We start from the raw sequence: 17,694 nt of genomic DNA on the forward strand, positions 1-17,694 counted from the left end.
TTCAACAGTGGAGAGCATCACAGGTGCAGAATCTGATATGAAGTTTCAATGCTTTTCCCTAAAATGCATTGATAGGAAAGGTTTAGAAGGATTTGGGCCAAGTACAGGGGAATGGGGTTAGCGTGGATGGACATTTTGGTTGGCATGGAACAGTTTGAGCTGAAGGGCATGTTTCCATGCTGTAGGATTCTATGTCCTCAGAAAGAGGATCTTCAAGCAAGTTAGACCTGCAATGGTGCTGGATATTGATCTTATGTTCATCTTCATGTATAAACTTTATCCTTACTTTAAGTTTTTATATACATTTGTTGCATATATATTTGTTAATCTAATATCTTTATAATTTTTACCTAAGCAACTCTCATTAGTAGGTGTGTAATAAACTAACATTTTAATCTTGCTTGCAGTGTAAACCTTTACTGCTGGTTATTTTTTTAAATTGAATCATTCAAAGGGGGCTACATATGAGCTTATATAAACTCTTATTTCATGGACCACACTGAGGAAATACCCTACTATGTGGTTGTGACACTTTGCTGAGGTTGTCTGCAATATATTCCTGCTGTGTGGTGGCTGTCTTTAAAATTGGCTATTGGTGACTGGCCTTTTTGCGAGAGAACAGTGAGTAGTATATAACCCTCCCTTCCCTCCCATCTCTGTGAAGTTCAGCCCCATAGCCAAGATACAAGTCTAAAGCCTTCAAGTAGCACACAAGCTTAAGTAGAGTACAATTTCATCCTAATGCTTAGGAAGCAATAAAGGATGAAGTGGAAGGCTGCTTTTACATTGTTGACATCAAACAGATTAAAAGTATGGGGCTTTGAGGGGAGGGTGCAGGTGTTATGATCAACATTGCATCCAATCCCATCTTCTCCCTGTTAGATTAAAAAGATGCAGAATGTCTCTTAAAGAAGTGTTAAAGAAGCAAAATAAAATATGCATTTACATAAAACCTTAAATTGTCTCACACACAGAAAATTACTTTGAAGTGCAGTGATTCATGTAATGGCAAATACAACAACCAGTTTGCATTTGGCGAAGGGTGAATATCTAGTTTTGCGTTTTTGGCACAATTTGAGTAGCATAGCAGGAGAACCTCCTGTTCTGCTTCACATGGTCTTTATACCATTTACCCAGCTCCAGCAGACAGAGGGAGACTGCTAGCAACTGTGCAACATTTCAGTTGATATCACTGTTAGATAAAAGCATCATCAATAGCAGACTAAGTACCAATCTGCTCTCAATGTCATTTGTGGACCTAAGTCTCTTATGATAAAAGATTACACTGTAATAATAATAATTATATAAATTCTCAAATAAAATATCAACTTGCTCATCATGTTCCTTTTGGTAACTTTCCTTCCAACTTATGGTAGATCTTTCTCAATCACTTGTTTTGCCATTGCAGCTCTTGCCAAAGCTCTATCGTTACTTTAGAAACATTTAATATATTTTGCTATGCGAGCATTTCTTTTTGGCACAAAGCATTAGAACTGAATGATTCCAGGTCAGGTGTAGGTCAAATTAAATACAAAGTGCTTCATGTTACTCCCGAACAATTTTAACCCCAAACTGAGCATTGTGGTATTTCAGTTTCTTGTAACAACCATCCTCTTGGGCTCTTTGAATGACAATGTCACTTCTTGTGATATTTATTCTAAATGCAGGTATATATGTTGTAAACCATCATAGCTGTCAGCGTAAGGATATTCGTTCTCATAGAATTGTTAAAATCTAAATCCCAGATCGGAAAGGACAACACAGAAATTTGAAAGGTTTTTAGCTCAGGTTGAGGTTCTGGCTCTAGGTTTGCTCGCTGAGCTGGAAGGTTCTGTTTCAGACATTTCATCACCATACTAGGTAACATTATCAGTGAGCCTCTGGATGAAGCACTGGAGGTATGGCCTACTTTTTATTTATGTGTTTAAGTTGCCTTGAGTTCCTCAACACACAATCTATTCCCTATATTTATTCTCGCACAGTTCAAGAGTTACCACTGTGCATATCTCCCTGAACCACTGAGTTATTTAAGTGCATTTTTAGATGATAACAATTCTGAAAATTAAACTTCAGTATTTATCGATTCTAATAGTTGTTAAAAACGCAGCCAACAGCATTGCTAGCACAATGTCAGAACTAGCAAAAAATCTAATCTATTAAGAATTTCTCCAAAAAGATTTAAATTTTTAAAAATGTAACATCAAACAAAAAGGGAAGCTTTACCTACAACATTTTGAATTATAAATCCTAAAGATGAAATTTGTATTAAGAAACTGAAGCAAGTTCGCTTAGAACATGACACTACCCTTTCAAAACCCTTTTTTTTATTGTAAGCTCCCATCTAACAGAAATTCCCTCTCCTAAATTACTTTTAATCAATCTTTTGGCTACGTCTGAGGCATGTAGGATGTGAGCCCAGACTTTCAGGGGCCCAGAGGTAGAGACATTACCACTACAACACAAGATACCCCTTAATTTTAAATTTGACTTGTAACCTAGGAATGAACTATGAGTGAAGTGTTTCAGTCTGCCTGCTTGCTTTTATCTTTAGTTTACATTGGTCATTCAGAAAACACTGTTTTGTAAAACAAAAGGCCAGTGTTTGACCTCCAGTGGAAAACAAAATTACACCGTCTGCTCTCCCTCTTTCCATTTAAACTGTGTGACTGTGCATACTAATGGGACATATTAGTGAGCAGGATGGGGAGCATTAATACATTACTCAATATTCCAGGAATTGTAGTACACATAATTGAATGCCTTGATTCAGGTTACATAGCCTAACTTCATTATTATTGGACCAAGTGTCTAAACTGAGAAACAAGCCTATTATTGTCACACATTGTAGCTGTCTTTGTAAGTTGAGATATTCATTGAAATGGCAACCATTGCTGAATTAATAATCAGTTTTATAAATATCAGCTTAGATCCAGTAGAATCTCAGCACAAACTTAACTGTCTCAGCATCTCTGATTTGCCAGATGCATTAACCAGCCAAATACTTTTTGTTCAACTAAAACCTGCCAAATAACTGACCAAACAGAAACCAAACACAAACTCATAAAGTTTGAATGTTACCATTAGTCACTCACGTCTCATTGGAATAATCCTGTATTTATATGTGAGAATTGTCTATGGCTCTGTATCACCATTTGTTATGGTCAGCTCATACATATAAACATGTGCATTAACATTGTTGATATTAAGTGTCTTTGCAGGAAGTACCTCACCTTATTGTGTCTTAATTAAAAAGATAGTCTCATAATCAGATGGATGGTAGTAGAACTAAATTAAATGACGCATGCAATTTGTACCCCAATTAAGACTGTGACTGAGGCACATTTATGAATGAACACATCTTCCATAGATTGTATCACTCAAATGAAAACTGCAAAGCAATAAAGTACTTAAGGTCAAGTAGTCTACTGATCAAGGTGACTTTCAGCTTTGCACTTTTCCCACTGTCTTCTCATTAATAATAGGTGCTCGTATCTGGGGCGGTTGGAGAGATCCACTGTCTGATCTTATTGTCTTGGGGCTAGGTATGTAGTTGAAAGGGGTCACTCGAGCTGCTCTGCTTGGAGAACCATGTCTACTTGAATTGAAATGCATATGTCCTGGGACATTCGTATAGTTTTCAGTCTCAGCTGAAACGGTCATATTGTTCCTCATCTGCATTATCGTTTCAGGTTCCTGTTCATTGTCTGAATAGACCCCATATGCTGTCTCGGTATTTTTCCCTATAAATGATCTGCTCATGGCATTCCTTGGAATAGCCTGTGCAATGTGAGGAATTAGGTCAAGTGTAGGCGATGTGCTTGAATTTGTTTTTGTGATGGGGAAGTCTTCAGTTTGCACAAAAGCATCACTGGTTTTAGTTTCCACAGTCCCCACTTTGTTCAACTGCTGTTCAGACTCTGATTTATTTACCAATGCCATTGCTGAAGGTGGAAGAGAGTTGCTAAGAAAATAGGGAATGTCTTCATCTTTGATTCTTCTCCACGTTCCTTTTAAACTTGGCTGATTCTTTTTCATCTGTTGTTCTTTTTGGTTTGCAAGCTGTTGTTTAGTTCGAGGCTCTTCTTCACTTTTTGTCTTGTCACTAGATTCTGATGAAGCTGAGCGAATGGAGGATGGGCTTCCTGCCTGCTGTAATACATTTATGTGCGGAGAGGATGAATAGCGTTTAAAATTATCCTGTTTCCAGGCGGCACTGTTTTTCACCGGGAGCCTTGAGGGGCTCTCTGAACTTGGCCTTCTTGAAAGCTTCTCGGTTCGGAGTTCATCCTCGTTGCACATGGCTTTTCGTTGACTTATATTCAGGTTGGATGCTGTTTTACCAACTCTTAACTCTTGGCATTGAGAAGAACGTATGAAGGCCTTCTGAAAATCTGACTTGCTTCTTCTTGGTGACACAGACTGAGACAATGACGAGACTGATTCAGATGAAGAAGCTTCAGATTTCTGCCTCATGAGAAGGCTTGAGGACTCTTTGATAAAGGTCAGCTGTCGCACAAAGCTGGACTTATCAGATTCACTGCCACTTGATTTTGTTGATGACATTCTCACCAGGTCCAGTCTGTTTGGTGGCATAACCTTCTTAGAACCTTGACTCTTATTCGGTCCAAAAGATTCATTCCTTTGAAAAGAGGGCATCTTCTTTGCGGGAGTTCCCTGTTTAGTTGGTGTCTGAATGTTTGGTGGTTGGGCTGGGGATTTGCGAGACTGTTTCCCTGAGACTGGAGATTTGATATTTGGAGTAGATGGTGTAGAACCTGCTTGAGGTCTTGATTTCTGATCAAGCTTGTTGATACTGGGTTTTGTTGCATGCGGCATCCCTTGCCTATTAGACTGCACAGATGGTGTAGCATTCTTTGGGATCTGTCTAGATGGTGTGGAATTCCTTGAAGGACCTCTTGCCATTCTTGCTGGTGGAGTCACGCTTCTTTTTGGTAAGCTACTGTCAACCTTTTCTGTCATATTTCCAGGCCTGTGCAAGCTTCGAGACCTAAATGTCTGGTTGGAATTTTTGGAAGCTGCAGTATTTTTAGGTGCTGCTTTCTTTGAAGCAGGACTAGCAATTGCGGACTTCTTCCACATGTCAGGCATGTAGATCACAGTCCTTCCTCGAAAGACCACAGGTAAGCTCACAGCCCGAGATGGCGGTTTAGGTGCATTGGAAAATTTATTGGCAACAGAAACTTTACTTCCAGCTGCCTTATTATTTTCATTCAGTTTCCTTCCTTCTTTAGAAGCACCTTCTGCACCCTCAACACTGCGTGTTTGTTCTTTCAGAGTCTTTTTCTTATCTTTCCGCTCCAGAGTGAAATGCAGTGTCGATCCAATGGACAATCCTGACACAAATGATAAAATGGAATCAGATTCAGAGGAGGGTTCTCTCGAAAGGCAGGCTGCAGCCTGGTGCAAGCTGGTGACTATTGAGTTGGCACCTTCCTGAATAGCTTTCCACTCTATACTTTCCAGATCAGGAGACGTTAAATCTGACAGTGAGCTATAAACATCTCGGCTTGCATCCTTCCTGTGGTCCACATCATAAGCCATATTCCTCCCAGTGTTGTTTTGCACATTACCCTTCATGTTTTGCTTTGCAGACCTCTCAGACTTTCGCTTTGAAGAATGTTTCCTCTTCTTTGGCATTGCTGAGCTGATGCATTTCTGTAAAAGATCATCTTCTGAATCATAGCTCAACGAACTGGGTGAACTATCCCGTCTTGCTGATAGAGATGAGCATCCATTATTAAAAGATTTTGAAGCTGTAGAGATTTGAGACTTTTTCCGTGATTTTACAAATGCTTTCCGTGTTTTCACTTGGGTGTCCTCTAATTCTATGTCGCTCAGTGAACTTAATGAAGAACTAAGGGAAAAGCAAAGAGGACTTTCATTGGTTATATTTCGTTCAGTTTTACTAGCCAAACTGGCAGTTCGGAGCTTTGTGATCGCTTTATGGCTCTGATCTGGTTCAACTTTCACTGCTCCATTTTGGTTGATGATTTTTTCCTCATAGTCATTTTTTACTTCAGTTTTCGGTTTCACTGTATCTTTTGCAACAGTAAGCATATCTAGAGAGTCATTTTCGTAAAAGCAATAAACAGCTTCCTCAGTAGGTGTAGTGTGTCGCATAGATTGGAATGCATAGCTTCCATGAATATATTCGGCACAAGGAACGTCCATTCTTTGCTGTCCTTCTTCTGACCTCTTACAATTGCTTTTCTTTGTGTCCAACTCCAGCACATGTCTGGATGTAGTTTGATCCTTCCTTAAGCTTTTTGCAATCCCACCTGGTTGGAAAACATGGCTATTCTGGCCTTGGTATGACTGTGGTGGCAGAGAATTCTGATTCCTTTTCAAAACTTCCCTCTGGTTGAGATTAAGCGAATGCGATTGAGCTCCCAGCTTTGAATTATTGACATTCAAGTTGTATTTATTTCCCTGCTCGAGACTTCTATCGTGCATCCTTACAGCTATAGGCACCTCTAAGTCATCAGCATTTTGCCCTTCTGCAGGGAGTAACTCTCTCCTCTCAATCACTTCAGCCTTATTGTTTATCAATTTGGGTGATTCTTTCTGAGGATATTCTAAGGTCTCATCGCTGAGTGAGGCTGAACTGGAAAAATTCACCGGGGTTCCATCAACAGAATCAGAGTATGAGGAATCTTCTTTAAAAGTATCATTTTTTGAGGTGCTGTGCCCAGATGTCTCTACCTGAGAGTGTGCTGGCAGTAGCATGTAAATAGGCAGCTGGAGAGGCTTTTTAGATTGCAGTACCTGAGTGGGCAAACCAGATATAGCAGAGGTTTTCACTTTCCTGAATTTGGTTGGCATTGCGGAATTGATGCATTCTTTCAGGATTTCGATGTCGTCATCAGAGTTTTCCAGGATACTATCAAGCTTATCAACTTTTTCCATTCCATCTCCATTCCGTTCCTCTCTGATGTCTTCTCCTTGTGCACGGCAATTAAAACAACTCTTCTCTTGTAGCAGTGGCATTAACTTTAACTCAATATCCTTCTGAATATATGGCTCATGAAGGGTGAGGGCACTCAGACTTGAAGCGCATGAAAAGTTTTCATTGGGTTTCTCTAAGGTGAAATACAGCATAGTGTCAATATCTGGAGGGAGGTGAAACCGTTCCTTAAAATCATTGATATCCATGTGTTTTTTCATATCACCATCCCAATGGTTATTGCCTTGACTGGCATCTTTTTCTAGCTGGTCAAGCAACGGTGTTTTACTTCTGCTTGGGGGCATGGTTTGACCAGGGCTGTCAGGCAAGTCACTGGGACTGATGGTACCACTTATCATTTCACTGCAAGGGTCGCTTTGAATGGAACTTACAATTGATGGGCTTTCAAAACTTCCAAGTGAACTGACTGAACTGCATCTGCTTAAGACTAATGGGGTTTCTTGCAAGTAGTTTTCTGATGGACTTGATGGACTGGAGTCCATATTCCTCGAAGGTAACTTTTTCCTTATCAGAAACTTTTCATGCTTTGGGCAAGGTATTTCTATAGGTTGAGATGCACTGCTAAATGAATGATCACTGGACTTGATCCGTATTTCCTCTGAGGAAAAAGACTCATCAGTTATTGTCTTCTCAACAGGCAGTGGTGATTCTTTTTCTACACCAATGATTTCCAGAGAAGAGTCACTATCAACCTCATTTTCACTACCGATTTGGACATCCGATATATTTTCCGCAGACGAGAGGGATGACAGTGAACTACATCTTGAGAAGCAAATAGGGGTGTCTTCCACACAATAGGTTTGTAAAGTTTCCTGGTCATTGGAAATTGGAGTGGAAGTAGATGTGCTCGAGGGACCTTGGTTTACATTTCTGCTACTCTGTGAATATCCAGAATGGACCCATGCTTGCTTTCTGCCACTCAAACTCTGAGGTGTCAGAGAATGTCCTGGACTCGGACTCTGACTGCTTCCTGTTGTGACTGATGTCACGTGGATCTTTTCGTAAAAAGGTGAAAATCGTTTCTTACTTATTTCATCAGGTTTTCTTATACCCCAAGCTTCATTCAATGTAGGTTTAGACTCCCTGGAACTCAATTGTCCATCAGAATCTTTTCCATCTAGCTGATTTTTCTCCCCACTCTTTAAGTCCAAGTTGGTCGGCCTTTTCTGATACATAGGATGCTCACCTTTTTGGTCTGTAACTGAGGATTCCTTCACTGGATTAGTGTCACATTCGGCGGTGTTATTAACACCATCTAGACTATCACTTGACAAGTTTGTGTAGTCTGTTCGTGCACCCAAAAGGGTATGAACTTTGCTATGATATTCACGTTTGCCTGAAGTAGCAACATCAGTAAGATTACAGGGTGATGAAGACTTTGTCCTGGTTTCATTCAAGTCATCTAATGCACACTGCCAGTCGATGCATTGATCTTCAGAACTAAGACTGAAACTGTCTTCCGAGGATGTGTGCATGTTAGACATATCTTCCACTATTTTGTCAATTCTGGCTACTGTTGTGGAGATTTGATTTACCAACCTCTCAGCTGCGACAGACACATTATCAGTGGCAGGGTTGAATTTTTGAAGATTTCCGTCAAGATCTTTATCTGATTCTGAGCATCTTCCACTACTGCGACACCTGGACATGCCTTGTCCTTGAAGAAAGGAAGAGTTCAGGTACATGGAGAGCACACTTAAGCCTCCAGTTTCTAATCCAGTCGATATATTTGGACCTTCATCATCATCAAAGCAGCCAGAGTCCGAAGCATAATCTTTAGCTAGGTTTTCAATGTGCCTGAGGGGTTTGTTGATATTTGGATGCTTGGGGCTCAGTTTTTCAATGCCGTCAAATGTCTCTGTTAAATGTTTAGCATCCAGTTCAGCCTCCAGGGCTTTCTGCTTCCTCATGTATAGAGAAGGCATGCAGGAACCTGGGGACACCATGCTGGTGTCTTTGTATTTGGCTGGCCGGTTGGTCAAAAGGTTCCTCAGGGCAGCTGCACTCCCCATTGCTATCATCTTGTGTTTGGAATGAATCAGGTTCCTCAACATGCTAATGGCCCCCAGGTCCCACAGTAGTTCCTGATCCTTTGAGCTGCGAGCTGAGAGATTCCACAAGGTTCCGCAAGCATTGCTGACAATAGTCAAACTATGGGACTTCAGATGTTGCAACAAGGTCTGCAGGCAATTGTAGTCACGGAGAATTTGCCTAAAACAGAAACGAGGCCATTAAGCAAAAGAGGCACTTATCATTTTAAATAAAGGAGGAGAAAGATCCAAAATTGAGCATTTTTCAAGGGTAGATTTGAGATTACAGGAATAGTTGATATTATTTAAATAATGTGTATTAATCATATATGTATTCATGATTTGAAATTAATGAAATATCGTACCATGCATAACTTGGATTGAAGTAAATGAAATTCACAGGGCTATTATATAGTCATCCAATTCTCAAGAAATTTCATCAATATCCTCATTGTTCTGCTCCAGTTAGAATTTAACCACATACATATCATCCTCATAACTATTCCATGTTAATAGTAACAAAATACTTGACTGGATAAAGATCACTGAACTGAAAGGTTAACTCCATTTCTGTCTCCACAGATGCTGCCGAATCTGCATAGTATTTCCAGCATTTTGTTTTTATTTCAAACTTTTGTCTGACTTCAGTTAGCCCAGACAGTTGTGAAAATCCATCAAACATGGTACAATTGCAACATTTAAAAGGCATTTGGATGGGTATATGAATAGGAAGGGTTTGGAGGGATATGGGCCGGGTGCTGGCAGGTGGAACTAGATTAGGTTGGGATATCTGGTCGGCATGGAAGGGCTGGACTGAAGGGTCTGTTTCCATGTTGTACATCTCTATGACTCCATGTACCTTTTTCCAAAGAGATAAATGTATTGAATCATGTTATACTTTACTAGAAAACATGCTCCTTTCACATTGGCATTAGGAATAGAGTGATTGCAACTAATGAAGCATGAATGTTAAACCAACTCACTATTTCCACAGCTGTCACTATGTCTTTTCCAACTTCAGGATGTCCTAAAGTACTTTACAGCCAAGTAAGTAATTTTGAAGTAGTCACTAATTCAGTGGAGGAAGTGCAGCAGCTAATTTGCCCACAGCAAGCTCCCATGAGCAGAAATATTAGCAGGACCAGTTTATTTATCTCTTTGTTAACAAGATGTTGAGAGATAAATAATGGCCAGGTCACCGGACAAAACATAAGAAATAGGAACAAGAGTAAGTCATTCAGGCTTTTGTGTCTGCTGCACTATTCAAAGAGATCATGACTAGGCTTTTACTTCAACACTATTCTCTTCCACTATCCTCATACCCCTTGATATTTTCAATGTGTAGAAGTTTATCAATCTCAGTCTTAACAATTAAGCCTACTTTGGGGCAGAGAATTCCAAAGATTCACCAGCTGCTTCCTCATGTTGCAAACCTAAAAGGAGACTATGTCCATTGGTCCTAGACTTCCAGCCAGAGTAAATATCCTTCATGCTTCCACCTTGTTACTCCCTGTGGAAGTTTGAGTATGTTTGAATCAGATCATCTCTGGTGCTTCTAAACTCCAGAGAATATAAACCCAATCTATTTAAATGTTTTTCAGAGAAAGGGGAAACATCTTCCCTGCAGAGTCCCTAAGAATCTTATATGTTTTAATGAGGTTGCCTCTCATTTTTCTAAACTCCAAATGAGTACAGGCCCATCCTACTCAACCTCACCCTTAAGTCCCTCCATATCTGGTATCAGCCGAGTGAACCTTCTCCAGACGGCCTCCAGTGCCAATAGATAAGGGGGACCAAAACTGTTCATGGTATTCCAGCTGTGACCTGACTAGTGTTGTGTACAGTTTTAGCAAAACTTCCCCCTACTTTTATACTCCATTCCCTTCATTGCAAGTATATCTTTCCTTAGATAATGAGACCAAAGCTTCAGGCAGCACTGCAACTGTGGGCTCACTGAGGCTCTATATAATCGCAGCTGAAAATGTGTTGCTGGAAAAGCGCAGCAGGTCAGGCAGCATCCAGGGAACAGGAGAATCGACGTTTCGGGCATAAGCCCTTCTTCAGGCTTATGCCCGAAACGTCGATACTCCTGTTCCCTGAATGCTGCCTGACCTGCTGCGCTTTTCCAGCAACACATTTTCAGCTCTGATCTCCAGCATCTGCAGACCTCACTTTCTCCTCTATATAATCACACTAAGGCATCTTTGTTTCTGCACTCAATTCTTCTTTTGTTACCGACCAGCATTGTAGTTGTTTTCTTAAGTGCTTGCTGTACCTGCGCATCTACTACCAATAACTCATGAACAAGAACACCCAAGTCCCTTTGAAATTCAACAATTCCCAGCTTCTGACTGTTCAAGAATACACTGTATTCTGTTTTTTTCAATCAAGGTGGATAACCTCACGTTTCTCCACATTGTATTTCACTGGCCAAACTTTTGCTTACCCTCACCAATTTCCCCATCTTTGACACATCCTCCTCCCAACTCATACGTTTTGAGTTGTTTGCAAACTTGAAAATATTACAGTTAAGTCCCACATCCAAATCTTTGATATAAATTGTGAATAACTGCAGACCCAAGTACTAATCTTTATACTATCCCAATGCCATCCTTAAAATGTCCCATTTATTTCTACTGTTTGCTTTCTGTTCCTTAACCAGTTCTCAATCCAAATCAGTATACTCCCTCTAATCTCATGTGCTCAAATTTTGTTTCCCAAGAACTTCCCTTGCATTCTTCAAAATAGTATTTGAAATCTTTCACTTTCACCTGACAAGGAAAAGAAGCCTTGGTTTAATATAACATCAGAAAGGTGGCACCTCTGACAGTGCAGCACTCTCTCAGTACTGCAGTTGAACGTCAGCCTTGGTTTTAAGCTGGTTTTGAACCTACAACCCTCTGACTCAGAGGTGAGAGGGCTGCCAGCATACTAAGACAATTTGTTGCAGTGTAGCAGGCTTTTAAAAGAAGCTTTTAATTGCTGTACCTGTACTCCTCATTTGTTGCAATGAGACTGGAAACATTTCGCAGAATGCCTCCTCCGCTCTCAATGATGGCGAGTGAATTACTCTGACACTTGTAGGTCAGGGTTCCCACAAGGAAGACCAGTGCCCCTTCAACAGAGCAGATGGCCACCTTGTTCTCTGTGCTGTGTGCTGACAGATTCCAAAGTGCACTCAGCAGGCTTTTCAGTGTCGACTCCTTGAGACGAACATGAAAATGCAAAACATCAAGATGAGTCCAGATGACAGCGGACATTGAATTCTCTGTAGCACATCCAACTGAAAAGACAGAATGACTGCAATCCCTTTATCACATCAATCAACAAGCTCTTGAATGAATCTAAGGTTCTTCTGGAGTTCAGACCTACTGCGTTTACATAGAAAAATACAGCGCAGTACAGGCTCTTTGGCCCTCGATGTTGCACCGATCCAAGCCTACCTAACCTACACTAGCCTACTATCCTCCATATGCCTATCCAATGCCCGTTTAAATGCCCATAAAGAGGGAGTGTCCACCACTGCTACTGGCAGGGCATTCCACGAACTCACGACTCGCTGAGTAAAGAATCTACCCCTAACATCTGTCCGATACCTACCACCCCTTAATTTAAAGCTATGCCCCCTTGTAATAGCTGACTCCATACGTGGAAAAAGATTCTCATGGTCAACCCTATCTAAACCCCTAATCATCTTGTACACCTCTATCAAGTCACCCCTAAACCTTCTTTTCTCCAATGAAAACAGCCCCAAGTGCCTCAGCCTTTCCTCATACGATCTTCCTACCATACCAGGCAACATCCTGGTAAACCTCCACTGCACCCGTTCCAGTGCCTCCACATCCTTCCATAGTATGGCGACCAAAACTGCACACAATACTCCAGAGTCTTATACAACTGCAACATGACCTCAGTACTCCAGAACTCAATTCCTCTACCAATAAAAGCCAGTACGCCATATACCTTCTTCACCGCACTATTTACCTGGGTGGCAACTTTCAAAGATCTGTGTACATGGACACCAAGATCCCTCTGCTCATCCACACTACCAAGTATCCGACCATTAGCCCAGTACCAGGTCATTTATAAAAATGACAAACAGCAATGGTCCCAAAACAGATCCTTGCGGAACACCGCTAGTAACTGCACTCCAAGATGAACCTTTACCATCAACTACTACCCTCTGTCTTCTTCCAGCCAGCCAATTCCTAATCCAAACCTCCAACTCACCCTCAATGCCATACCTCCATATTTTTTGCAGTAGACTACCATGGGGAACCTTATCAAATGCCTTACTAAAATCCATATACACTACATCTACCGCTGTACCCTCGTCTACCTCCTTAGTCACCTTCTCAAAGAATTCAATAAGGTTTGAGAGGCACGACCTGCCCTTCACAAAACCAAAGTTTCTCCAGCACTTTCTGTTTTTATTTCAAACTTCCATAACTTGGCTGCTCAAATTATAAAGTGAAAGGACAATCAACTATACTTTGCTGCCCCCAGATTGTCAAACACTTTCAACATTAAATAATATAATTAGAGCATTACAACAAATTATATTTATATAGCATCTTCAACATAATAAACCATCCCATGAGGATTCCTAGGACCAACATCGAGCAAGTGTGACACTGAGCCTCAGGGGTTGCTATTAGGGCAGTTGGCCAAAACCTTAGTCAAAGAAATAGGTTTTTAAGCAGCATCTTTCAGATGGAAAGCAAAGCAGGGAGATAGGTTTCGGGAAACAATTCTAGGGGTAAGGTCCACGCCAGCTGAGACATCACCAACAATGGCAGAGTGATCATAGTCAGGATCCTCAAGAGGGTAAAACTGGATGAATGTAAAGATCTTGGAGGATTACAAATTTAAACATCACACAACACCAGGTCATAGTCCAACAGGTTTAATTGGAAGCACTAGCTTTCAGAGCGCTGCTGCTTCATCAGGTGGTTGTGGACAAGAAGCAGTGCTTCCAAATAAATCTGTTGGACTCTAACCTGGTGTTGTGTGATTTTTAACTTTGTACACCCCAGTCCAACACCGGCGTCTCCAAATCTTGGAGGATTGTGAAACTAAATGAGATTACACAGACAGGGGAGGTGAGACCCGAGTGGGATTTGAAAACATGGATGAATATTTTAAAATCAGTGCCTGGCTGGGAACTAAAGGCACCCAAGGAGCAATTTTTTTAACGCAGACGGTGGTGTGTGTATGGAATGAGCTGCTAGGGAATGTGGTGGAGGCGGGTACTATTACAACATTTAAAAAGCATCTGGAAGGGTACATGTATAGGAAGGTTTTAGAGGGATATGGGCCAAATGCTGACAAATGGGACTAAATTAATTTAGGATATCTGGTCGGCATGGATGAGTTGGACCAAAGAGTCTGTTTCTGTGTTGAACGTCTCTATAATGTGAGCCAGTGGGTGCAAAGACAATGGGTAAGTGGAACTAGGTGCAATTCATGGCATGAGCAGTAACTTTCCAGATTTTGAGAAGATTTGTAGCTCAGATTGAGGTTCTGGATGCAGGTTTGCTCGCTGAGCTGGAAGGTTTTTCAGACGTTTTGTCACCATACCTAGGTAACATTTACAGTGAGCCTCTGGCTGAAGCACTGCTGATGATTCCTGCTTTCTATTTATATGTTTGGGTTTCTTTGGGTTGGTGATGTCATTTCCTGTGGTGATATCATTTCCTGTTCTTTTTCTCAGGGGGTGCTTTACGGGGTCCAAGTCAATGTGTTTGTTGATACAGTTCCAGTTGGAATGCCATGCTTCTAGGAATTCTCGTGTGGTCTCTGTTTGGCTTGTCTGAGGATGGATGTGTTGTCCCAGTCGAAGTGGTGTCCTTCCTCATCTGTATGTAAGGATACTAGTGAGAAAGGGTCAGTCATTTTGTGGCTAGTTGATGTTCATGTATCTGGTGGCTAGTTTTCTGCCTGCTTGTCCAACGTAGTGTTTGTTACATTCCTTGCAAGGTATTTTGTAAATGACATTAGTTTAGCTTGTTGTCTGTGTAGGGTCTTTCAAGTTCATTAGCTGCTGTTTTAGTGTGTTGGTGGGTTTGTGGGCTACCATGATGCCAAGGAGTCTGAGTAGTCTGGCAGTCATTTTCAAAATGTTCTAAGTTAGCACAAGTTAATGGACAAAATGCATGGTTTTAAAGCTGAATGGTTAGGTCCACTTATTGCTCAAGAAAGGTATTACATAGAACTCTACAGCACCGTTACAGTCCATTCAGTCCCTGTTACTGTTTGTGCTGCACAAAAGCCTCCCCTTTTCACTTCACCCGATCAAATATATCAAGACACTTTTAACAGAGATGAGAGGATGCTGTATCCAATATTAAAATCAGATTGGATTGTGTCTTTCATTTATGGGGACAATGTTATTGATGGATTGTCAACCAGTCCCATTCATTATGCTCCTCTCATATTGACTACATTTTTTGAAATTATTCTTCTTTTAAATTTTGGATAAGCACATGGATGATGAGGGATAGTGTAGGGGGATAAGCTTAAATGAGTTCACAGATTGGTGCAATATTGAGGGCCGAAGGGCTTGTTCTGCGCTGTATTGTTTTATGTTCTAAATCTTGGGTTAACTATGAATTATAAGTCAGTTAGTCAAGAACGGACCTTTTTAGCCTTCAGAGCACATTGCATCAATGCGCTTACACTTCTGACTTCCCGTAGAATCCTCTTGCTGTTGACATCAGCTCTCCATGAAAGATTCCTCAGAATGCTAGCCACAACCTAGAACAATAGAAGAATATTAACAACTGAACCAAGAGAGCAAACCAGTCCTTAACTCCACCTGGAAGTTGCTGGTTAGAAAAAGTGGCACACAATGGTAAATTGACATTCATGTTTACTTCAGTCGCAACCTGATTTCCAGCTCAAGGATGAATACCAGTCTCATTCTCCTAGTCTTTTCCCACCAAGGCAACCAATGCACTACACCAAGGCTCCTTGGGAAGCACATTCCAAACTCACAATCTCTACCAATTAGAAGGACATGAAGTGTAGATGGATGGGAGTACCACCTGCACGTTCACCTCCAAGCCACACACCATCGTGACCTCACTGTAGCTGGGTCAAAATCCTGGCACTCCCTTCCTCATAGCAATAGTGAGTGTCCCTACACCAAAAGGACTGCAGAGCTTCAAGAAGGAAGCTCACCACCACCTTCTGCAGGGGCAACTAGGGTTGCCAGTGATGCCCACATCTGATGAATGAACGAAGAAAGACAATTATTTCCAGTTTGACAACTACATTATTAGACATATGCACATTATTACTTTATTTCCACATCTTTACATGCGCAGACATTTATTAATGTGATGCGTTTCAAAAACTGAATTTGAATGTAAATAACGGTGACACAATGAATATCTCCCATGCATACAAGATTAACTTTTGCCATTACTGAAATGATTCAGTGGTTGGAATCCACCGAGTGAGCATTTGAGTCTTGATGGCAACAGGAAAGAAATGAGCGACCACTGAATTTTGTGTCACCAACCAGTGTTGACGGTTCCCTGACTCTGATCTGCCCCTGGGCCATTTTCCCAGACACTGGAGGAGGTTAGAGAGCATAGACAGGCAGCTAACGCATTGGTGGTTGTATGTCAGAGGCTGACTGGAATATTCCAGGTCCCTACAGATATTGTGGAAGAGTTAAAGTTGTTGAGCCTTCTACTATTTTTGTTTTCAGGCAGCAACGCATCTGTTCTAGGCATGTATTTTATTTCTCTGTTTCTTTTCTTGCCCCATCACCATTCTTTGGGCCCTGTAAGATCAACTTTTCAGTTATTCAACCTTTCCTGTCTTACACCCTATCAGGAACATTTGTCCCCTTGTCTCACCCATCTCTTGCTCAGAACCACTTACATTTTTAACTTTTCCAGTCTGATTAAAGGCTGTTGTCTGAAGTGCCAATTCTTTCTTTCTCCACGCATGCCACACAACTTGCTAAACATTTCCTGCATTTTCTGATTTTATTTCAGGTTACCAGAAACCCACTATTCTGCTTTGCAAATTGAAGTAAAGGATTTCTTTTACTTTAAAGTTGGCACCTCTGATTGGGGAAACCAAAGATTACTATTTATTTCTCAAATTGAAAATTGTTTAATATATTAACAAGGTAATTAGGTAATTAGGTAGACAGGGTAGTTAAGAAAGCATTCGGAATGCTTGCCTCCATTGCTCAGACTATTAAATATAGAAGTTGGGCGCCATGTTAAGGACATTGGTGAGGTCTCTTTTGGAATACTGTTAATAGTTTTGGTTGCCCTGCTACAGGAAGGATATTATTAAATTGGAGAGCATTCAGAAAAGATTTCCCAGGATGTTGTCAGGACTGGAGGGCTTATATGAATAGGAAGGGTTTGGAGGGATATGGGCCGGGTGCTGGCAGGTGGGACTAAATTGGGTTGGGATATCTGGTCGGCATGGACAGGTTGGACCGAAGGGTCTGTTTCCATGCTGTAAATCTCTATGACTCTATGACAGACTGGATTGACTGGGACCTTTTCTCACTGGAGAGTAGGAGATCGAGTGGTGACCTTGTTGAGGTGTATAAAAATCATGAGGTCATAGATAACGTGAATAGCAAAGGTCTTTTCTCTCGGATGGGTGTATTCAAAACTAAGGGGCATTTTCTAAGGCAAGAGAAGA

At 41.1% G+C, this 17,694-nt stretch overlaps 1 protein-coding gene across 3 annotated transcripts in view; it reads right to left on the reverse strand.

Moving 5' to 3' along the window:
* Window positions 1-1,854: 1,854 nt before the first annotated feature.
* apc2 (APC regulator of WNT signaling pathway 2) overlaps window positions 1,855-17,694 on the reverse strand; it is a 202,534-nt gene continuing 186,694 nt past the window's right edge. For all 3 annotated transcript variants that reach the window (XM_043721336.1, XM_043721335.1, XM_043721338.1), the window contains 3 exons: window positions 15,655-15,771; window positions 12,004-12,218; window positions 1,855-9,196 (listed from right to left, as the gene is read on the reverse strand). In XM_043721336.1, coding sequence (XP_043577271.1) covers window positions 3,442-9,196; window positions 12,004-12,218; window positions 15,655-15,771 — 6,087 coding nt within the window. In that variant the 3' untranslated portion in view covers window positions 1,855-3,441. The remainder of the gene's footprint in view (window positions 9,197-12,003; window positions 12,219-15,654; window positions 15,772-17,694) is intronic.

The sequence above is a fragment of the Chiloscyllium plagiosum genome, chromosome 31 (genome assembly GCF_004010195.1).
Source record: "Chiloscyllium plagiosum isolate BGI_BamShark_2017 chromosome 31, ASM401019v2, whole genome shotgun sequence".
NCBI lineage: Eukaryota > Metazoa > Chordata > Chondrichthyes > Orectolobiformes > Hemiscylliidae > Chiloscyllium > Chiloscyllium plagiosum.